Genomic DNA, 23,630 nt, shown 5'->3' on the forward strand with positions numbered 1-23,630 from the left:
ATTTGATGAGGTGGTCGTGTTAAAGTTCAGCACTGACAGAAGAGATTGTGCTGTATTTGGGCTCTAATGCACTTACTTCTTCAACACCTGGAGAGTCCTCCTCCACTTCAAAAGTACTGGTGTTCCGTAATGGAGTGTTACAGGAGTTATTATTACCAGAGTATTTAATGTTGAGGTAAATTATTTTTCCTTCGGTGTTGAAGGATACCTTATCAGTGTTGCTGCTGGAGATAAAGAGAGTGCTCTCAATGTCGGAGCGGACTTAGGAACCGGTGGGGTTAGCGGCTTCGGTGTTGAAGGTTTCGATGTAGAGAGTGTCAATGTTGATGCTGCTTTGGTCTGTTCCCTTGATGTCGATGCCTGGACATGAATGGTGCTTGTCGATGTCAAGGGCTTTGATGTTGATGTCTGGGCTTGTTTGGAATGTACTGATATTGAGGACGGGTCCTTCGATGTCGAAGTTGGCATTGAAATTGTTTGTTTAGGTGTTTGTCTTGATACCGGTCTAGACACATACACAACATCAATGATCACAAAGACTACCTCCTGAGCCAAAGTCAGGGAAGGAGTTGCTTTCAACACTGAAGTTTTCTTCTTTTTGCCATGCTCTGATGTGTCTACCATTTTGTCTCCATGCTGTTTCAGAGCTTTTGGAGACTTAAATGTTGTTGACAAAGGTTTAGACTGGGGTGAAGCTGCAGCCATCGAGCCATCCTTCTTAGGAGATGGATGGGTTCCCTCTTTAGATGGGTCAGGGGGAAGTTAAAACATCATCATAAAGTGCAGCCCTCAAATGAAGCTCCCAGTTGCATCGTGTTTATTTTGAAAATGACTGGCAAACCTTACAAGCTGAGATGTTATGGGCTTCCTCCAAACATAACAGGCATAAATAATAAATCATTACCCTGTGAGGGTCATTTTGCTTTGCATTTTGAACAGCGTTTGAAAGTTTTTCTCTCCGTTCTTTTTTCTAAGTGTTAGCAGTATCCATTTTCATTCCAATTTCAAAGCCAAAATATCCATCAAATCTTTCACCACAAATAGTCCATTACACAAAATATGCAATCCAGAAACACAGTCCAAAGGTCAGATAAGCCGATAAAACAATTTTTTTCTCTACGGCTTTCTACGGCTCCTCATTCTGGTTCCTTGATCTGAGTGAGTTCTGAAGGAGCCGTAGAAACCAAAGAACCAATCCCTACGGTGGTCTCCAAGGTACTGAAGTGAAGGTGCTTCCTCCTGCCTTAACTAGCCACATGGCCACTTAGAGTGGGGCGCAAGTGTCGAGAGGAGCTGTGGTACTCAACACCGACAGGCTTCAGTGCATGCGCAGAATCCATTCTAATGGATTAAACGGATCATGCCTCAGATCTAAAGTCAATGGCACTATCTGTAGATAGCAATATATCTCCACTTTGATCCCTAAAGACAGATAGAACACACAATAAACTCAGACTTCCCATTCCACCAGATTCATACTAAATGAGGGATCACCATTGTAAACACCTGAACTGAAAAGCTGTCTCACTAATCTATGGGCCCTATATACATTTCACTGAACGGAGGAAAACCTCCTAGAGTGGATAAATCAGCTTCTGATAATCTTAATTCAGAGATATTTTTACAATATCACCCATCTGTTATTTCAACAGTTAACACTGACCTGGTATTAGAGATATACAAAATGATAGTGCAGTCATTACAGACCCCTCTCATGTGTAAGAGACCAGTAAAAAAACAACCTCCTACCCTTAAATCTAAACACTGGTTTGATAATGAATGCATTGCTGCAAAGAATTCACTTATTGTGAATTACAACCTATTCTGTATTTACCTAAATACAAGACTAGTCTCCCTACCCCCCACCCTCATCCTGCCACAGGAAAATTCCTTGATTTTAGAAATGGGGGGCATCCTTAAATTCAGAGTCCTCTTCCTTTTGGGTAAATACAGGTACAACCTGTATTTAATGTGCATTTTGAAAGGGGGTCGTCTTAAATTCAGAACCTTCCTCTTTTCAGGTAAATTCGGTATAGAGTTAAAAACCAGTCAGTATTACCATGAATACTTTGCTTCCAGAAAAGCAGTATAAAGCACTCCTAAGGAAGAAAGATAAGTCAGCTCAAAGGGAAGCTCAACAACAACTGATTTATGCCAGTAGAGGAAACAATTCAGCCCAATTTTGGCTTTTGACTGCTGGCCATTTTAAAGGCCATGTACCCAGTTTGGATTGTCATCTCACAGCAGTTGTATGGGAATCTTACTTTTGATCTATTTTTGCAGATGAAGTAGATATTTCATCCCAATTTGAAAACTAATCCTGATGAATTACCTGATTGGCAAACAGTTATTATTTCAGAAATAGACAAATTAACAGACCAACTGAAGGATGAACCCCACCCTCTCTGGTACATATAATATCCGCTCCAAAGTGATCAAAGAAAACAAGGAATGGTGGGCCCCTGTTCTTGCAGTACTCTTCTCTTTCAATGATAAAATAGCTCTCATTCCCAAGGATTAGGAGAATGTTGCATACTCTTGCTCTTTACTGTAAAAACCAAGATCTGAGTTTCAGTTATCAAAAGACCAAAATGTTAGTTTTTTCAGAAGAGGCCAACTAGACATGCTTTGCAGTTAGATGGGGAAAGTATTAAGTAGACTTATAAATATTTGGGAGTGGTTTTTTTATGCTTCTGGATCTTGGAAGGCATAAAGTAAATATGCTATTGGAGATGCATAAAGGAACACACCTGCCATTCTCAGATTTTTCCATGTTAATGGAGGACATTATATTCCAGCAGCCACCAAAGTCTTTTTAGCAGAAATCTTATATCATATATTTTCAGTTTTTGGCTTAAGCTGATTCTTTTCCTGTTTAGTTTAGTTCCATTAACAACGTTAGATTCATTTCAAATTTCCTGGAAGAAGTCTTTGCAGGAAAAATTATCTATTTATATGTTTTCCTCTCAATATTTGATATCTTTGAGTCACCAGAAACCTAAGATGACTATTAAACACTGGATATGGGACACTGAGCTGCAAAGGGATCTGAGCTTGGTCCCATTGCATAATATGTTTGAGAGCTCTACCCATAGGTACACTCCGGCTAGATACCTCACCAACCTTATAAAACCATCAGAGAACATTCTCGCTGGCAAATTACAAAGTACTTCCCTCAGGTTTCCTTGAAAGAAGATTTCAGAACATTCCATATTATGAGCACATTTGTCCCTGCAACTTGGTTATGGTGGAAACAATGATACATGTACTTTTTTTTTAAACTGCTCTTACTATTGTGATATATGATCTATGTTTTTTACACCTATTGTAACTATCAACTGTTTGATCAGATGAGTTTTATTTTACTTTGCTAATATCAAGTTGAGATCCCTCTATTATTGTCAAAGTTGCAAAATTTGTGGCAACTGCTATTAGTATCCGGCACAAGATTATTAAGCTTTCTATTCCCTGAATTATATATACTCATATGTCTCCTTGTGTATCTATGTATTTCTTTTACTGGTCTATTGACCGTAACAAAAAGTTTAAGTATAAGCAGAGATAATACAAATCTAGTCACTCTAGATCTGCAAGGGATGCAAGGAACTTCAAAAAGTACCTTAACGAAGGAATTGTTGCCAGGAAGCCATGTTATGGGATAGCACAAGGAGCACACCCCCCCTATGGATTCCTAGAATGGGACCATGAGATCGTAGTTCCCTTGAACTTTTTACCTTGTTGTTTGGCAAAATTTGGTCATTAAGCAACAGGCTGAGTCCGGCAGTGTGCCCCTAGGTTAGAGAGACAACAGACCAAACCAGGACATGAGATACCTCTCCTTAACGAGGTAGCCAGCTAATAGATCTGTCAACTGCAAATTGGCTGGGGAAGAGATCCTCCCAGCTATAGATAACATATGGAATGCTTCTTAGCAAGAGCACCAAAATGGCTACTTCCCACCCTATTAAAATTGATGACCTGACTAACAAAGATAAGAGAGAGACACTCATAAACAAATAAAAGACTTCCAGAAGTGGCACGTTTGCCGTGCCATCAAACAACCAACGTGCCCAGGAAGGATAGGTAAACTAACCTCTCACCTTTCCTTAAGCTCCTTTGCTCACCTCTCTTTCTGCTCCCTTCCTCACTCTCCAGATACGTTTTATTGCAAGCCTCTAAGTGGGCTCTCATTTAGAATCTTAGCCAAATTACTGCAAGCCTTTAACCAAGACTCCCATTTAGGACCTTAGCTAAATTATCGAATTGCCTAAATTATTGAATTTGCCTTCTGTAGCCCCCACTTTTACCCTCAATAAAGCTTTTAAAATGTACCTATGTCTCCTCATCCTTTCCAAATATACCAGAATCCTTTCAGAGAGCTGACCTTCTTATTTACATGACACATTTTTCAGTGGCATCTTACCACTTACAATGCACACAGATCAAACTGTACTATGCATAGAGGTGATAAAAGTAACCTTTGCATACATACAGAAAAACATATCAATTGCAGGGTGAACAAAGAACGAATTGCACTAACTACTGAAAGGAAAAGAAAGTGTTCCTTGGGGAAAAATAAGACTCTTTGGAAAGAAAAATATTTCTTTCTATGAGAGGCTTGTTTTCCTTCTATGAGAAGAAAGAGGCTCATGACACAGGATGCTTCCTAACTCCAGCTTACTTTATGCCCTGTTTTTAAGCACACCTACCTGGAAGTAAGTCCTACTGAAAACAATAAAACCTATTTCCAAGTAAGAATGTTTAGGGCTGGAAAGTAAGATTGTTCTTGAGAAGTCTCCTCAATTTTTTTTAAGGCTGTCTTGAAGGCGAAGATAGCTAGCTCCTGGCTTAAGAGGATGAGTATCCCATGGAGGTCCACCATCTAGGGAAAAAAATCCATTAGTATCCTGTTAAACAATTTGCACCAATTATGAGCCAAAGCAATGTTTCCTTTTTAGTAGTATGTTTGGTTTCTCGATGTGGTCCATCAACTGGATGTTCTAGAAAATGATTCAGTAAATCAAATAATAAATGTGCTTTATATAATATCTCAAGTTTTACAAACACTTCATACACATTCACAATTTTTCTGTATATATCAAGCACATTTATCTCAAGCATACTTGAAAATGTGGCAAATACCTCCAAAATAAGAACTTTGTTATGCCTTGTAAAATCATCCTAAAGCTAAGATACATGGATCAAACAACCCTTCACAAAATAATGAAAGTGTCTTTACTCATTAATCATTACCTATAGCAAAATAAGACAAGGCTTAAAAACACCAGTTTATTTGGACTACGAATTTGAAATTAGTAAATGTGTAATTCCTTCCGAGCTAAAAGACACAATCTAAATCCATAGGCTGCTATTCAGAGAACCATGTACCTACTGGGGCTTTCAACCTGCATTGCTAAAAGCAGTCCCCTGGCATGCTATATGACAAAAAGCTTTTGAAATGGGGGAATTTCAAAAACAGTCTGTGATACATCATGAGGACCTTTTGTTCAAAATAAAAAAAATGTCAACGAGTGTATGCAGGTCTTGGGGAAAATACAAAATAGTTCTCCAGATTACGGTCTGCAAGGCTCACAAATGTAATTGGATCATTAATGTTCTCATCCAATACCACAAGAATTTTATAAAGTTACACAATTACATTCCATCTACTGAAGCACCAAAATGTTGCCATGAATGTGCAGCAATGAAAACAGAGAAGACCAACTGGTTTGCCTTCCCCTGGTGTTCTTAATGGCATAAATACCTCTTTTCTGATAGTTAACTCAGATAGTTGATGAGCAAAAATGTTATTATATAACATTTATAATTACTAAGCGAAAGACATGGTTTTTCAACTTTTTAGCTCAACATAGGGTTGTAGCCAGAACTTGCATGATAAGCCTGAAGCAAGCTCACTCAAGGGATTTTTCCCACTACCCCCTACAACAACCCCATGAAAAGCCATTAAGGCTAAAAGGAATATCAGGAATAGGGTGGGGCACAGAGGACTATAGCAGGAGCAAAGAATTGCTGAAAATTGGGCAGAGGGACATATTATGAATAGAGTGGCTTTTCAGTGACATAAGAGGCTGTTGTGGAGAGGAGGGTCAGGAAAGTTTCTGGCATGAACTTATTTCCACTTGCATGGATACAACCCAAAGCATTTTTGGACAAAAAACACCCCCAACTATTCATGCACAAGCTCTTGATATTCACTCAAAATATATCAAATATTTATATACAAAATATTTATGAATATAAAAAATGTTGTTTAATTTAAAGGCAGTTGATGTGCAAGTAAAAATTGGGCAACTTTAAAAAAAAACTTTTCAAGGGGTAAAGTACAAACTTCTTCACAATTAAAGTGCACCATAACCAGACATGTACTCATTATTCAAACCAGGCCTGATTGCCAGAAGATTATACACAATAATAATTCTAAATTAATGCTATCGTGTAAGAAAAACGTGTATTCAGTATTAGGCAGCATTTTTATTGGCATCGATATGGAGTCTTTTACATCAAAATTAAATGACAAATCCATGTATTCAGCTCAACATTTTAATGTCATACTACATTTAAAAAGTGATTTTTTAAAAAAATAGTGCATTATATTAAAAGTAGATTTACACATACAATGTATGCAATGTTATAAACTGTGCACACGAATTACATATTCCAATGTTTACCATTTTTGGCTGCTAAATTTATTGTAATGCTGTAAACTGTGCTATCAAACATTACTTTTTGTGCACTGGAGCCCTTTGGACACACAAAGAAGAGATCTCCAGGAAACATTTTTTTTTCTGGGATATACTGTGCCATTTTTATCTTTTACAGCAAGAGAACAGACCAATATGGCATGCAAATATGTTAAAGTTATTTGTTAACTTGTTAAAAAGTTATGAAATGTTTGCATTAAAAATAAGTGTGTGCGCAAAAGCCATACAATCTTTCAAAATCAGATTTGAATTCTGCAATTTAAAAACATGGGGTTGTATCCTACCTTTTCACGGAGCACTGCTCCATTGTCAGATGTTCCTGCTGCTTGTGGAAGGATAGTTGTGCTTATTCAAGGGCCTGTTCCACTCCTGGAAGGATCCACTCTTGTGCTTATGCAGGGATCCTTTCTACTTAGGGAAGGATCCCTTGCAAGAGCACAAGTCTCTTTCCACAGGCGAAAGGAGCTTCCTACGATGGAGCTGCACTCTTGCAAATGGTAGGACACAACTGATCAGTATGTCAGGGCTTTACATTTCTTAAAAGTTAAACACTATTTCTTAATGAAGTTGAGCCTGATAATGTATAAATCTGAATGCACCAGCTTCCTTAAGAGTTTGAAGCTGCATTTAATAAAGTAACAAATAGTAAGCAAATTGCGAATTAGTGTTAAGAATTATTTAACATGGGAACAAAAAAGGCTGAACGGTTTTTAAAAAGTCTCAACAAAAAACCAAAACCTAGTAAAACAAAAATTAATGAAAAGCTACTAAAATGCAATTAAGCCTGGCAGGAACTGAGTAGTCTAGTTAGAAGTTGTTTTAAATAATTAAAAACTTTAAAAAGAAACAAGAAGTCATTATGTATGAAGAGTGATAACACTAAAAGCAAGAAACCTTGTGCAATGAATTAGGCAGGTGATGAGAATTCGATAGTTATAGTGCACCATAAGGAGAAGACAGAACAAAAAAATTAATGTTGCAGTGATTGTGCAAATCCCTTAGTGTTATAACAATACTTTCCTAAACATCAGAGTCCTGTAACACCTAGATACTAAAAATATATATATTGTGGCATAAGTTTTTGTGGACCAGAGTTAATTTTGTCAGATGCCTTAAGTGGTCACCTAAGGGGGGTAGGTTTATATCCCTTAGAACAGAGAGGAAAAGAAATACTTCACACTGTGATTGAGTTTGCATGATCACCAAGTCAGTAAGTAGGGAACCTCTAGTCAACCATTTCTTGACACATCCTCCCAAGACTCTCCTGACGTTTTCTGCCCAACTTCAAATCATGGTTGCAGAAGTCTCAGAATCTTGGGAAGTCCAGTGCTGGAGCTGGTGGGCTCACAGGACACACTGGGAACATGCATTTGCCAGGAACCAGAGGTTCCTAGCTTACCGACTTGGTGACGATTGTGTGAACCCTCCCAATGTGAAGCCAAAAGAACAAACAATGCAAGAAATAGCTGAGTTACAGTACTATGAAGAGTGCAGACAAACACAGACGGTAACCAGCATGGAGTAAACATGGGAACTGCAAGAACAGGAATATAAGTAAATACGGAAATATTTGTTGTTTGGCTTGTCCATGGCATAAACTGTTGGGTTCCAGTCCAACCAAAACAGACTCAACAGTGAGACTGTCAGGAGGGGCCATGTCAGTTGTGTCATCTCTGTTGCATTGGGGCTGGTTGGAACTCTGACATTTCTGTTGGAAGCCCCCAACCCACCCATCCTCTCGAGTAGGATATTCCCATATTTAATTCCTATCCCCCACATTTACCTGGGATCCAGGTTGGGGCAGGAGACAGGCTATCTTGTCCTCCCAGAACAAGCACTGAACTATCTGCTTGCTTTGCTGGCCAGGAGACACTTGACTTTAAAATGTACTTTTCCCCCCTTTAGCTCTCCTCCTAAGTGCCTGTTGATCCAGCTCAGGCCACTCAGGGTCCTAAAAGAAAAGCTGTTCTGAGCAGCCCAGCTGCTTCTAATGTTACCTGGGTCATCAGGTGCTTAGAAGGGCAGCTAAAAGCAGGGGGACCCCATGTTTTAAAGTTAAGCCTCTCCCGAATCCTAGCCAGTGAAACAAGCAGATAGTTCAGTGCTTGCTTCAAAAGGAAAGGGAAGCAAAGAAGCCTGTAGCTGTCTCCATCTGCGTCCCAGGTAAAGATGTGGTATGGGGAGAAAAGGGAAGGGCAGGTCCAACAGACATGCTGGGAATCTGACAGAGTTCCAGTAGGGACAGTGCTCCAGCTGTTGGAGGCTCCTGCTGTTGCTACAGAACTCCCTCTGACAATGCCTGACAGAGGGCATGGCAATTCTATCACATCTGTCGGGCTGCCACGATTGCTCAGCCCTACTTGTCACTTTACTAAATGGTGTATTGTTGCTTCTGGCCAGCTGCTTCAGATGTTTCAACTGTCTGTAAGCATGGACAGACCTACCAACCAAAGCCTTTGAGAGGTAAGGATCGGGGCTGTAGCCTCTGATGGTGGTCTGCAGAGATTTCAGTGAAGAGCTATAGATTACTCAGGCAGGACTACCAAGGAGCCAGTCAGCAGCAGCCAAGGGCTCATTCATCTGCAGATCCTCTAACGTAACATTAGCCATCATCTGCCATCAAGGCCATTCTGCCATGAACACAGATGAAACAGGTCAGTCTCTATGCATGGGAACCAATGGACAAAAATTGGTCATTAAAAACTGTTACACTCAGAAACCAGTGAAGGAACATTTCTGTCTCCCAAGACATTCTCTAATTGACCTTAGAGTCAACATACTCCAACAGAAAAGTTTCCAAAGGGGTCTCCAGTGTGAAGTGCTGATTTGGAATTTATTACAAAATTTGACACTGTGAAACATGTAGTCAGCAAATCCTGGAAATAGCTAGCTCACTAAAGAGAGTAATTGCCCTTCTTTAGATGCATATATACACTAGAACAGATCATGTCCATGCTGATTGAATCTGTACTTATCTGTGTGTTTCATAGCACAAATCTGTTATCTCTTGCACTTGGTCTCACTTTGTTTACAAACCATCACCACCACCACCCACACACATACACTCACCCTCTTCTCTGCATACAGGGTATCTCTGCCTGCTTATTTAGGTGACCACTTGATACATCTGATGAACTATGTTCTGGGCTACAAAGCTTACATCAGTATAAATGTATTAGCCTTTCTTGTTTTTGTTGTAGCAGGCTAACATAGCTAATTATCTAGAATTTATCACAATCTTAAAGACACTGGCCACAATCTACAACATCCCAAGCCAGTTTCCAGAAATAAAAGCAGTTTTTGCTTTCCCATGGCTGTTATTCACATTTAAAACCAACATTCGATATTCCCTCAGTTTTAAAACAGATCTCTTTTCTGCTTTCAATTTTGCATCAACAACATTCACAACAGACACATTCCAGAGAAAGAAGCATTCTGAGCATCACCTGGGAAATGCACGAATACTAAAATCCAACTGGTTTCAATAAGTCTTAAATATCCTAAATGGTACACTGGACTGAAGTCACATGTAGAAGTAACTCCCACAGACGTTAACCAAGATTACTTTCATGTAAATGTGGTTAGGATGGCAGCATGGTACCCTGACCCTAAATCGGGTGGCTGTGTTCCAAAGAAATGATATGCACACAAGAAAAAAACCACAGCACATGTAGTAGAAGCTTTACTCACATCTGTTCTGTCACAGATAGTTACCGTTGCTAAAGAGATAAATGTTCACTTACACACACACACACACACACTCTCTCTCTCACTCACTCTTTGGCAATGAAAACTGCTGTGGCAGGCTTGGTTCAGTGTGGAATTTTCTCTTCTGTGTATAATTTCTTAACAGTATGGCCATTGCTTGGAAGTAAATCCTGCTAATTTTACTGGGATATACTTTGATATGATTTATTTAGAACTCGTGTGTAAAATAGCAATGACTGCATCAGTAAGTTGTTGCTGTGGTTCATTGCCCAAAACAAATCACCAAAGGCTTATTAACACAATATCTAACCTCTGAAATAATTTATTTACTAACTAACTGAACCTTGCTGGAATATTCTATGTATCTGAAACATAATTTATAAAGGAGCATTAGCAGCTGTATAAACATCTATTAAATTTGCTTCTATACAATAGTTAATATATAAAATTTGTCAAATCCTATTTTTTTTTTTAAAAATTATAGAACCATAGGTACTATGGTATGCTAAACTTGCAATATAGTTTTTTTTAAAATGCACTACCTAAGAACATTCTATATGAGGGTCATTTTTTATGGTGCAATCATATAAATTTACAAACTAATTTTGCTTTCATAGCACAGTTTGAGTCACTGGGGGGAAAGCCAAGACCAACCCAATATTAATCTTTGAATGCATTCCAAGAAATTCTTATTTCTCCTTGCTACGCTTTGCTTATGCCAGCTTACTTCTGCACCTGCTACATTAAGCTGCAAATATTTATAGTAAAAAGCTATTTCTTGTTATTCACACTCCAGAAACTGATATACTATAATATAATTATATAATACAAGTGTCATGCGCTCTCAAATAAAAGTGCTTACTAGAGAAGCTACAGATCATATCTTTAGTCTAGTCCTTTTAAGGCATATCTAACATACTGAGCCTATGTCTGCAGAAACAGGCCGGATGAATGATCGTGATGAGAGTGACTGTCTTTCTCCTTGACCAAGCGTTCTCTTGCGTTCACGAACCAATGCCTTTTGATGTCGCTTCATTCTTTCTAGTTGTTCCTCAGCACTCATCTTGCCTCTTTGGTGGTCTCCAGAGTACAAACGTTCCAAGGCACTCTTTGGTCTCTCCTGTTACAAGTGACACATAACACACATGCTAGAAATAATAATTTTAAAGATGTGTACTAGGACTGCAAAATTTGGAATAATTTTATTGACTTTAGCAGGGCTCTCTCCCTCTCAGCTGGTGCCATGGTTTTTAATGTGCTGTTTCAACACTACTGTAGGAAGAAAAACACTGAGATGGTTTCTAGGGAGGTAAAATAAGTTGTGGCTTTTCTCTCAAAAGCAGACTTGTGGTACAGCTAGATTCACTGACCAATTGTCATTTTAAACTTTGATTTGTTATCAGGTACTAAAGCAAAATACATCTCTAAAGATAATATTGTTGATAAAGATCTGGCACCTGTAAATCAATGTGCAAGGTTACCTTGGAACCATCTCTCCGAAGTGTTGCATATGAAGAAGCTGATGATGACTGATGAAGTCGGGAAGTTGAGCCAGATAATCCTTTACAAAGAAAAAACGTATTAGGAAGAAATGCAGTAGGTGCTTTCTAGCTCTAGATTTTGTGATCACTTTCATCCAGGCCACATAGTAACAGGACTACAGGACTTTTAATCACATGCGAACCAGTCATATGCACAGGCTGTTAAACATTATTTTATTTTATTTTATTTTTTATTTTTATACTGCCCAAAACTCACGTCTATGGGTGGTTTACAACAAAGCAGACAAACAGACAGAAAAATTAAAACATTAGTTAAAACAAAATAGATGATACAGAAAACACTAGAACATTACAATTTAAATTTTAAAAAACATTTTAAAACAATGTTAAATCTATTAAAACAATATTTAATTAAAAACCTGGGTGAATATATGTGAATTAAAGACTTTTTAAAAGTTGTCAGAGATGGGGAGGCTATTTCAGTTTTGGGAAAGCAGCGGAGAAGGCCCATCCCCAAGTAGGCACCAGACGAACCAGTGGCAACTGCAGACAGACCTCTCCTGATGATCTCAATAGGTGGTGGAGTTCATAACAAATAAGACGTTCTCTTAAATACCCAGGGCCCAAGCCGTTTAGGGCTTTATAGGTTACTAGTATTTTTAAGCCCGTTAAAATAACGGGCGCTAGCTGGGTTACATTTTTCCCCTCTCTGCAGCCGGCCCGGACCTGCCGCCGTTAGAAAGCGCAACAGCAGCAGCAGCAGAGCTCCGCCGGAGGGAGGCAGCGGCAGCCGCCACGAAGAAGCCCCTTGAGGGCTGCCCCCGGAGGAGGAGGAGTGAGGAGAAGGAGCGGGGCAGGCGCGTGCGCAGGGCCACTTCCCCAGGGACGGTGGCGATGGGCAGGCGCCCAGAGCAGCAGCAGCATTCATGGCTCACCCTGCTGAGCTGCTGCCTGCGCCTCCCTCCCCGGGCTGGGCGTGAGGAGGAGCTGCAGCAGCAGCTGCTGCTGCTGCCAGGGGCGGGCGGACGGAGCTCTTCTCCTCCGCGAGCTGACGGTCCCTGCTTCTGCTTGCCGGTGCTCGGCAGGCTGCCAGCGGCTCTTCCCGTGGTGGTTTTGGGTGGGGGGGGTCTTCTTCCCCCCGTCCGGCTTCAGTGGCGCAGCCAGGCCTCGGCCGCGGCTCCGCCGCCGCCTCGGCCAGCTTCCTCCGCCGCCTCTCCCCCCCGGCTTCGGAGGCGCAGCCAGGCCTCGGCCATGGCTCCGGCGCCTCAGCCGCGCCTCGGCCAGCTTCCCCCGCCACCTCCTCCTCCTGCCTGGCTCCGGCGGCGGCGCTTCTCCTCGGCCGCCGCTTCTCCTTCTCCAACATGGCCGCCGTGTCTCTGTGGCTGTATCTTTCTCGGACGTTCTGGGCATGTGCTCCGTGCATGCCCAGAACAGCCAAGAAAGACACGGGCGCAGAGACACGGGAGCACACTCAAGCCTTTTATTATAGAGGATAACCAGCACCTTGTATTTTGCCCAGAAACTTATCAGCAACCAGTGTAGATATTTCAATACGGGAGTAATAAGGTCTCTCCAAGATGAACCAGAGACCAACAGGGCTGCCGCATCCTGTACCAATGGTAGTTTCTGGACTTCACACAAGGGCAACCCCACATAGAGTGCAATGCAGTAATCCAGTCTGGAGGTTTCCAGCATATATACCTCTGTTCTGAAGTTGTTTATCTCAAGAAATGGATGCAGCTGGCATATTAGCCGAAGCTGATAGAAGGCACTTCTAGCCACTGCCTCAACCTGGGACAACAGGGAGAGGCTTGGATCCAGAAGTACCCCCAGACTGCATACCTGTTCCTTCTGGGGAAATGTGACACCAACCAGAACTGGCAGATAAAAATCATCTCCTGAGTTTTGACCCCACACAATGAGTTCCTCCATCTTATCTGGATTCAGTCTCAGTTTGTTATCCCTCATCCAGCCCATCACCACCAGGTAGGCATTTAGGCAGGTTATGCCCTCTCCTGATGATGTTGACATGGAGAAATAGATTTGGGTGTTATCAGCATACTGATAGCACCCTGCAGCAAATCGTCCTGATGATCTCTCCCAGCGGTTTCATGTAAATGTTAAACAGCATCGGAGATAATACGGAGCCATTAGGGACAGCATACAGAAGTTCAGTTTTTGGAGAACAACAGTCCCTGAGGGACACCATCTGGAACTTGCCTGAGAGGTAGGAGGGAAACCACCACAAAGCAGTGCCTCCCACCCCCCACCCCCTCAGACGCTCCAGAAGGATACTATGGTTGATAGTATCAAAAGCCACCGAAAGGTCCAAAAGGACCAACAGAGTCAAACTTCCTCTGTCCATTCCCAATTGGATATCATCCATCAGGCTGACCAAGGCAGTCTCCACCCTATAGCCCGCCCAAAAGCCAGTTTGAAATGGGGCTAGATAATCATTTTCCTCCAAGTGTTTGGATATGGGAGGCCACCACTCTCTCAATCACCCTGCCCAGCCACGGAAGGTTGGAGACAGGCCTATAGTTGCTCAAATCTGAGGGATCCAAGGTAGGCTTCTTCAGAAGTGGTCTAATAATTGCCTCCTTAAGACTAGGAGACATCCTGCCTTCCCTCAGAGAAGCATTTATAATCTCTACCTGGCCTTCTACAACAACCCCCCGGCCAGATAGTATAAGCCATGTTGGGCAAGGGTCAGGAGAACAAGTGGTAGGCTGCACCATTCCAATCAGCTTATCCACATCCTCAGGAGTCACAAACTGGAACTGATCCAACTTAACCACACAAAAGAAGTTGCTGGACACCTCCACATCAGACACTGAAATAATTGTGGATATGGAGTCTAAGTCGGCCCGAATACAAGAGATTTCCTCCCACAAAGAATTCATTAAACACATCACAGCAGGTAATCGATGGTTTCAGATTCTGATTCAAGGGAGGAGGGGCACATACTAGCCCTCTCACAACCCTGAATAGCTCTGTGGGATGTGAACTTGTGGATGTAATACAGGCAGAAAAGAATTGCTTCTTTGCCCCACGTATTGCCTGAGCATAGGTCTTCAAATGCACTCTATGTTGCAATCTGTCGGATTCGAGTTGAGTCTTTCTCCACTTGCGCTCCAGTTGTCTACCTCACCGCTTCATCCCCCATAGTTCTTCTGTATACCAAAGGGCCAATTCTGAAGCGGGTCGGAGAGGACCCTTAGGAGCGATCATGTCTACTGCCCCAGTGAGTTTGCTGTTCCAGTTCACCACCAGGGCATCAACAGGATCGCCAGCAGAGCCAACACTAGATCCTTCCAAGGCTTCTTGAAGTTATGGTGTGAACACAGTGTGAAGTGCTATCTGAAATTTTTTTTATCATTCTGCTTGCTTGTTATTTCTCTTTGAATTCCTGCTTGAGCTTTGTTATTAGTTCTCACTATGTCCTATTCACACTTCAGGACTGAGCCTACATGAAATATCATCTGAAAGAAATAGCAAGAGGTCCCTGTTGGTCATGACGCCTGTATGTGAGATTGTCCTGGAATGGAAATCTGCAAGAGCAAGCTCTCACCAACTTATTTGCAAGCTCTTTTCATTGCTGTCTGCAAGAGCCCCTGCTGATGGCAGGGGTGGGGTGAGGGTTGGATGCAATAAGGATTCATGCATTAAGGGTGGGACTGGGTCAGAACTCTTCTAGCCCTATGGCTCTATGAAACTTAAGGATCGGGAGTCCTAACACAGTCACAGACCAAATGGGCCTAAACATAAACTATCATAAGCAGCCTGAAATCTCAAGACAGTACATCTGAATAATAAGACACACATTCTTATGAGATAAATATATAGAAAGTAGGTCTCTTGACTTACCTCTGCTAGGTAATGTCTGGTATCTACTGTCAGTACCTAGAAAACCAATGGAAGGTTGGCTCATATCACTGCCTATTGTGGCCAATTCAGGTTCACTCACATATGAACGGAGTTCTACCTATATGGATGAATACTTCATTAAATGAGATTGCAAAGTGATAGGAGACATTTTCATATTTTTATTAGTACACTCTTGCAAACACAACATATCAGGAATACCATACAAGGTGTGCGATATGTTTTGGTTTTTTTTTTAAAGTAGGACAAACACAATTCAAAAACTAGGGCTGCATGCTTACCCTATAATCTCCATTCACGTATTGTCCTAGTTCTCGGTCTCGCTTTCTTTCATCTGACTGGCGTTTCAGGCCCCGCACTGATGTGTGCCTAATGACAGTGGCTTCCTTGGGAAGAGGTGGGACAGCTGGTGGGTGGTCATCAGGACTATACAGCTGTGGAAGAGGAGGTCTTGGTGGTGCTTCATCTTCCTGATAAGATAGTAATCAGAATATGTTTTCCTAAGTATGCTTGAATGCTGTGTGTGGTTTTAGTACATATAAAGTGGTAAAATAAACTCAAATCCTAGAAAACCATGTGTATGAATTTGAACTTTATAGCCTAAGTGTTTTTTCAAGCGTGTTTCTGTGCATTTCCTCAGTTATTCATCTTTATTAAGCAGCTGTGACTGGTTGGTCAGATCCAGAAGCAACAATCTGGTAAACAATTGGCCCTTTAAAAAAAAGATATTACCAGATTGGACATTTTTTTTTAATGTGACCAATACAGCCATCTATGGTTTTTATGACTAGGTCAAGGCATTTCATTACTACCATTAAGAACACTGCAGATTTGATGTCAAGAGAGCAAGGAAGTTATTAGTCTGATATCAGGCTTCATTACTGAAAGCTATACACACAAAAACTCCTCAATAATTACAAGATATACTGTAATTATACGTACAAGCTTTGGCTTCAATTTTACTGGTGATTGAACTGGAGGCTCAACTTTTTTCAGTTGCTGGGACGGGGAGAACATTCTAGGCTGTGTATAAGGCTGAGGAAAAAGTCTGACTTCCAAAGAGGGCTTGAGAGGACTAGATGGTGGACTTCGCTGAGTAGAAAGTTTGTTGTCTGCTGACATGAGAGTAGATGATAATGAAGGCACAAGAGGCTTTGAAAATGAAGGCACTGTTTTTCTCTCTGCAAAGGAGAACACACATTACATCCAAATGTAGATCATATACACTGAGGAATCCACCTGTCTAAGGAAACAGAGTACAAGATTTAGATATGGTATAGATATTCTCATATATATATGAGAATATATAAAATATAAAGAAATATAAAAATATAAACAAGAATATTTTTGACTATATAATATTTTTAGCCTAGTTTCCAGTAGGCTTATGAGATCACCCGGCATTGTGTGTGTGTGTCCGTGTGTGTCCCCCCATCAACTTCGTAACGCCTGGACCGATATGAACCAAATCGGGTTCAGTTATAGGGACACATAGGGACACCTCAATGGCATAGTTTGTGATGTCATCCACCCTGATCCAAGATGGCAGACACATAAACTTTTGAGGCGCAAGTGGACTAAGCTGTGAACCGCCTAACTGATTTCAACCAAATTTGCTACAGCTCTAGGGACACATAGGGATGCCCAAAGGGTGTGGTGTGTGATGATGTCATTTACTCCAATTCCAGATGGTGGCCACGTGAACATCTGAGGAGCAAGTGGGCTAATTTGTGGAATGTCTAACCAATTTAAACCAAATTAGGGACAGTTGCAGTGAGTGACACATAGGGACACCTCAACAGCATAGTTTGTGATGATGTCATCCATCCCGATCCAAGATGGCAGACATGTGAACGTTTGAGGCGCAAGTGGGCTAACTTGTGAACTGCCTAACCGATTTGAACCAAATTTGCTACAGCTGTAGAGACACATAGGGATACCTCAGTGGCATAGTTTGTGATGATGTCATCCACTCCAATTCAAGATGGCGGCTGCCTGAATTTCTGAGGTGCAAGTGGGCTAACTTATGAACTGCTTAACTGATTTGAACCAAGTTTGCTGCAGTTGTAGGGACACATAGGGGCACCTCAATGACATAGTTTGTGATGATGTAATCTACTCCAATCCAAGATGGCAGACATGTGAACGTTTGAGGCGCAAGTGGGCTAACTTGTGTACTGTCTAACCAATTTGAACCAAATTTGCTACAGCTGAATGGACACATAGGAATATCCCAATGATGTAGTTTGTGATGATGACACCCATCCCAATCCAAGATGGCAGATGCATAAACATTTGAGGCACAAGTGCACTAATTTGAGGACTGTCTAACCAATTTGGACCAAATTTGGAACAGCTGTAGTGAGTGACACACAGGGACACCTCAATGGTGTAGTTTGTAATGATGACATCCACCCCAATCCAAGAGGGTGGAAACATGAACATTTGAGGTTAAAGAGATCTAACTTATGGACCTCAATTTGCACCAAATTTAGTCCAGATGTAGAGTCAGTGAAAGGAAAGTAGGCTGATTAGTTCTTACTAGAACAACTTGTTGAATATACTGCTGCCACCCCGAGCAGTAGTGTACTGGAAGGGTATGAATATCTGAAATCCTTTTTGTTCACCCAGGCCTTTTAAATTCTTATTTTCAGATTTGATCTGAACTATTTTTAACTAATTTTAAAATGAGTTTTTAATCTGCTTTGTATTGTATTTCCCCCCCACTTTTTTGGTTTGTTATGATTTAATGTGTTATGTGTTTTTATTGTATGTTCCAATCCTCTGTTGTGAGCCACCCAGAGAACAATCTGTTATGGGGCAGCTAACAAAGTTTATTATCATGTTCTAGCTCTATTATTTCTATACCCAGCTCATATAGTCATGCTGTGTTATGGTAAAGCAAATGGGGAAAAAGTTAACAGTGAAAGGCAGAATTAAATCTTCAAGCAAGCAAGTAAGCAAATAAACAAACAAACAGAATTATACAGAAGCAGCCAACTAAATGAATAACTTTGTGTCTTTTCCCCAGGAACTTCCTTCCATTATTACTGTATTTGAATTAAAATAGATGGAAAGAGGTTATATTGTGATAGAAATATCACTAGCTTAAAATAAAATACTAGATGAAAACAGTGCAGGAAATGGAGATGTTCACCAAATTTCATTCAAGCTTAAATGACTTCCCATTTAAGACTATTTTGAGAATGGGACACAATGCTTAATGCTCACACTAAGTTTTTCTTACCTGGATTTTTTATGGACTCTATGATGACTTTATAGTTGGATTTATTTGTACTTAAGCCAGCTGTAACATCTTCAATTCTCCACAAATCCTTTTGCATTTGAGCTTTCTCCTAAGAATCAGTAAAGGGAGGGGTGATCAATATTGGTTATGCTAGTATATATATATATTCATTTATTTTGTTTTAAAATGTTGACTGCTCTTTGCTAGAAAATAGCTCACTTACTTGTACAATCTCTTACAGCATTCATCACTTTATAGAATGATCCTTTTTCACTCACAATGGTCCTTGTTCTGTTAGTAGAATCTAGCTCCAGGAAAGCAGCAACTATTGGTGTTGCCTCCCCACCTCACATGTATGAATGCCATAATAATTGCTCATATGGTGAGCAGCCTTCCAACTCTAATTGGGTTAACAGGAAGTGAACCCTTGTCTTTGACTGACAGGCTGGTGACCCTGGGTCTTGACCAATCAGTCCACCAATCAGTCCACCTGGGGATGCTGGGTAGAAGAAGCAGAAAGTTTGTGCAGAGGGACAGTGACCCGAATGGAGTCTGGTCCCACACTGTGAGTTTCTGCAGGAGAATCTCTGAAAGCAGAGATTTTGCAGAGGCTTGACCTTGCCAGGATTTTGGTGAATTTCTAGGGGGGAATGAAGCCAAGGCTTTGTGGCTTTGGAAGCTAGAGTAGGGGAAAGTGTGTTTAGAAAGATTTTGCGTCAGCTTTTACTTCACTGGACTTCGGGGGGAGGGAGGAGGAAAGATTGTTTAGTCCCTTTAAAAATCATCTACAGTTGGTATGTGAAGAGAGAGATGTGCGTCCCCAACATTGGTGCATGGCAGACAGTACAGATATGTGTACTTTGATAGAAGAATTAGACAATCCTGTTTGTTTGAGGTAAGATAGAGTAAGACTTGACAGACCAAAGCTGTAAAAGGATCAAGCCCTTGGAATGGGCATATGTTGAGGATCTCTTCCACTTGTAGGAGTAGTTTCGTCTCGTGGAAAGGAGTAGTTTCGTCTCGTGGAAAGGAGTAGTTTTGTCTCACCACTTGCAGGAGTAGTTTCATCTCGCCTTCCATTCATGAAGAATCAAAGCCCTTGGAATGGGCATATGTTGAGGATCTTTTCCACTTGCAGGAGTAGTTTCGTCTCATGGAAAGGAGTAGTTTTGTCTCACCATTTGCAGGAGTAGTTTCATCTCGCCTTCCGTTCATGAAGAATAATATTATTTAGAAGGCCAGCCTCCACGTTGTCCTGTTCAAGGTCCTGAGGCTGTGATAGAGGACCTGCCTTTTGCTCTGTGAAGGTGATCGGGGCAATGTTGAAGATGGTGGTGGGACCCCTAAGAGAGACAGAAGAGAAGAGGAAACCAGGGTTGCCTCGGCCACCATGGGGTGAGTAGAATGCAGTTTGTTTTCTGCAGAGAGATCCTGCTGACAACCCTGGAGAAGAGTGAGAAGGGAGGAAATATGTAAAAGAAGTTGTCCATTCAAGGAATTTGGGAAATGACTTCTAGAGACCCCTTGCCCACTGCAGCCCTGGAACAGTACATTGGGTACTTCTTGTTCCCCCAGGTCGCAAACAGATCCACTTGGGGAATCTCCCACTGTTGGGAAAGAAAGGCTAGAAAATCCTAATGTTATCTCCACTCATGTTGGCATGCACCATTCGTTTGCCTGCTTACGCTGTCTGCCAGTTTGTTCTCAGTGTCTGCTATACATAGAGCCAAGGGGTAAATCTGGTGCACTATGCACTTCGCATATTTTAATGGCCAGGTTGCATAGAGACCTTGAGATCATGCCCCCTGTGGTTCAGGTACGCTATCACCATGGTGTTGTCCAGGATCACTTGAACAGTTTTGCTTGACAGAAGAGGTAAGAAGGACTTCATGGCCAGGAACACCACCATGAGCTTGAGAAAAATGATGTGTAGAGAAGCTTTCTGGCAGTTCCAGATGCCTCAAGAGTGCAGGCCCGCACAATGGGCACAACACCCTATCAAGGATGGGTCCGTGGTGAGTGAAATTGAAGGTGTGGGTGGCTGAAAAGGAAGGCCAACATCCACAATTTCCGGCCTGGTCCACCACAGGAAAGAGTCTAAGACCGGCTCCAACCACCAGCTGAAGATTTTGAGCATCCACATTGAGCCAGAAGACTGAAAGCAACCACATTGGCAGATGGCGCATCTGGAGCCTGGTGTAGGGTGTTGTGGAAGTTCAAGATGCTATGAGGCCCAGGAGATGCTGGATCGACTGAGAGGTTTGGGAAGGGTTGGAATGGAAGGTGTGGTTGATGTTCTTGATAGTCAATTGTCTGTTTCGAGGAACAAAGGCTCGCTTAAGAGCGGCACTGAGGACAGCTCCGATGTAGTGAAAGGAGCACTGGGAGGCCAGACTGGACTTCTTCCAGTACACTTGGATGCCAAGTGTGTTCAGGAGAGCGATAACTTCTACAAAGTGGGTTTGGAGAAGTTCTCTGTCATGCAACGTGATCAGCCAGTCATTTAGATAGGGGAAAATGGAAATCCTTGTGTCCTTAAATGGGCGAAGACCGCACTCAAGCACTTTGTGAACATGCGTGGAACGGTGGACAACCCAAAAGAGAAAGCGGTGTATGGGAAGAGCTGTCCTCGAATGTGAAATGTATTTCCTATGGCATGGGCAAATGGAAATGTGGAAATAGGTGTCTTTCAAGTCCAGAGGGCAGACCACTTCTCTCCTGATAGAAGGGGAAGAAGCTGCTGTAAAGTCAACATCCAGATCTTCCTTGTGAGTATTCATTCACAACATGGAGGTTCAGGATGGGAAAAAGACCTTCATCCCTCTTTGGCACTTGAAAATATCAGGAGTAAAACCCTGCCCATTGGAGAGACTGGTTATATCACTCCTTTGGATAAGAGTTCTCATACCTCTACTTGAAGTACGAGTTGTGAGGGTATATTTTATTGCCATGAAGGGAGGTTCTCGTACCTCTGCTTGAAGCAGGAGTTGTGAGGATATATTTTATTTCCATGAACGGAGGTGGAGACAAGAACTCTATGGTGTAGCTGGTGGAGATAATTCTTAGCACCCAGGCATTGGGGGTGAGATTCCAGGGTGCTAAATAGGGGGTGAGCCAGAGAGAGGAAGGAGTGGAAGTAATGAGCAAGAGTATGGAGCAGTCAAAGACTTTGCTTGGAAACATCTTGACCTCTAGGCTTGTGTTTTTGTTTCCCACATTGAGCGAATGGCCATTCTTGCCCTTGAGGGAAGGAACATCTGAAATCTCGTCTGTCAGAATGAGGGTATGAAGCCCTTGGTCTATCATACCTTCTAAACCTTTAGCTGTAGGGGCGTGACACTGATGAAGTGGAGGTGAAAGCACAGGCAGTGAATTTTGATTTTTTCATCAGCTCCATTACATCATCAGTCTCCTTACTGAAAAGCCCCTTCCTGTTGAAGGGCAAGTCTTCAACATTGTCCTGTTGCAGTGAGGATGACCAAAGCCAGGCATGCCTGTGAAGTGATACAGCACTGACCATGGTGTGGCACTCAGTCTCCATCAGATGCTTCGCAGTGCTCAGAGACTGTCTGGTCACATTAACGGATGTAGTGAGGAGCTCCTTAAAAACAGCCTTGTAAAGGAGTAGGAGCATCTTGCATATCTGTTTTAAATCCCTCCCAGATAAATAATGAAATTTAGCCATGCAGGCTAGTTCGATACTTTCATACAGCGTGAGGAGGAAGAATAAATATTTCACCCCATTGCATCAAGTTTCCTACCTTCCTTGTTCACTGGAGTAGAATGCTGCTTTCCAAATTTTTGATGACAGCTCACAGTCTACTACTAAAGAATTAGGGGGTAGGGGATGCTTAAATACAAACTGGCAGTCCTCCTCCTGCACACGATAAAAAGTTCTCCAGTCTACAGGAGGTTGAGGATGTAGATAATGGGGCTTCCAAAGCTGACTTGGCTGAATTGACAAGGACAGGCAGCATAGGTAAGGCTGCAGGAGTAGAGAAAGTTGATACAGACATAAAATCATAAATTGTGTCACTGATAGTTTTGGCTGGAGGTTTTAGTTCCAGGCCAAGCGCCTTTACCATTTCAGAGCCCCGAGTCCTATAAGACATCATCTCTTCTGTGGGAGAGTCTGACGGTTGTTGGGGACATTATCATCTGGTGAGGTGCCAAATCGAGTCTCTGTAATAGTAGACATCATCATATTCTGATGTAAAAGTAAAGTCTTCCTGTAGAATTCGTTTGTCTGGTACAATAGGAGCAGAAAATGGTGACAAAGGCTCAACAGGTTGCTCTGGTTGAAGTGGAGCCTGAGGAGGAGGAACAGAAGGCAGAGCTGGAGCAGCAGATTGGACCAGAAGCTGGCACAATGGAGGAGTGTCAATTGGTTCATTAAAAGGAGTGGGGTCTGAAGGCTGACCCTGAGGGACAAAGGAGGACTTCAGGTTGTTCAATTCCCACAGATGGAATCCTGCATAATATGGAAAAGGTGAATGTCCCAGCATTGGGTCCTGGAATTGACCCATCCTACGAATGTAGCTGTGGTTCAAAGCACCTGGAAAGCTC

The 23,630-nt window shown here is 41.9% G+C and overlaps 1 protein-coding gene across 15 annotated transcripts in view; it reads right to left on the reverse strand.

Moving 5' to 3' along the window:
* The window catches only part of PLEKHA7 (pleckstrin homology domain containing A7), a 279,805-nt gene that overhangs the window by 17,208 nt on the left and 238,967 nt on the right, over nucleotides 1-23,630 (reverse strand). For 13 of the 15 annotated variants that reach the window (XM_053309494.1, XM_053309520.1, XM_053309478.1 and 10 more), the window contains 6 exons: nucleotides 19,065-19,173; nucleotides 16,760-16,998; nucleotides 16,099-16,287; nucleotides 15,800-15,917; nucleotides 11,912-11,991; nucleotides 11,350-11,550 (listed from right to left, as the gene is read on the reverse strand). In XM_053309494.1, coding sequence (XP_053165469.1) covers nucleotides 11,350-11,550; nucleotides 11,912-11,991; nucleotides 15,800-15,917; nucleotides 16,099-16,287; nucleotides 16,760-16,998; nucleotides 19,065-19,173 — 936 coding nt within the window. Of the gene's footprint in view, nucleotides 1-11,292; nucleotides 11,551-11,911; nucleotides 11,992-15,799; nucleotides 15,918-16,098; nucleotides 16,288-16,759; nucleotides 16,999-19,064; nucleotides 19,174-23,630 lie in introns of all 15 variants that reach the window. The other 2 variants (XM_053309545.1, XM_053309511.1) reach the window with 2 other exon arrangements.

Source organism: Hemicordylus capensis, chromosome 1, assembly GCF_027244095.1.
Source record: "Hemicordylus capensis ecotype Gifberg chromosome 1, rHemCap1.1.pri, whole genome shotgun sequence".
NCBI lineage: Eukaryota > Metazoa > Chordata > Lepidosauria > Squamata > Cordylidae > Hemicordylus > Hemicordylus capensis.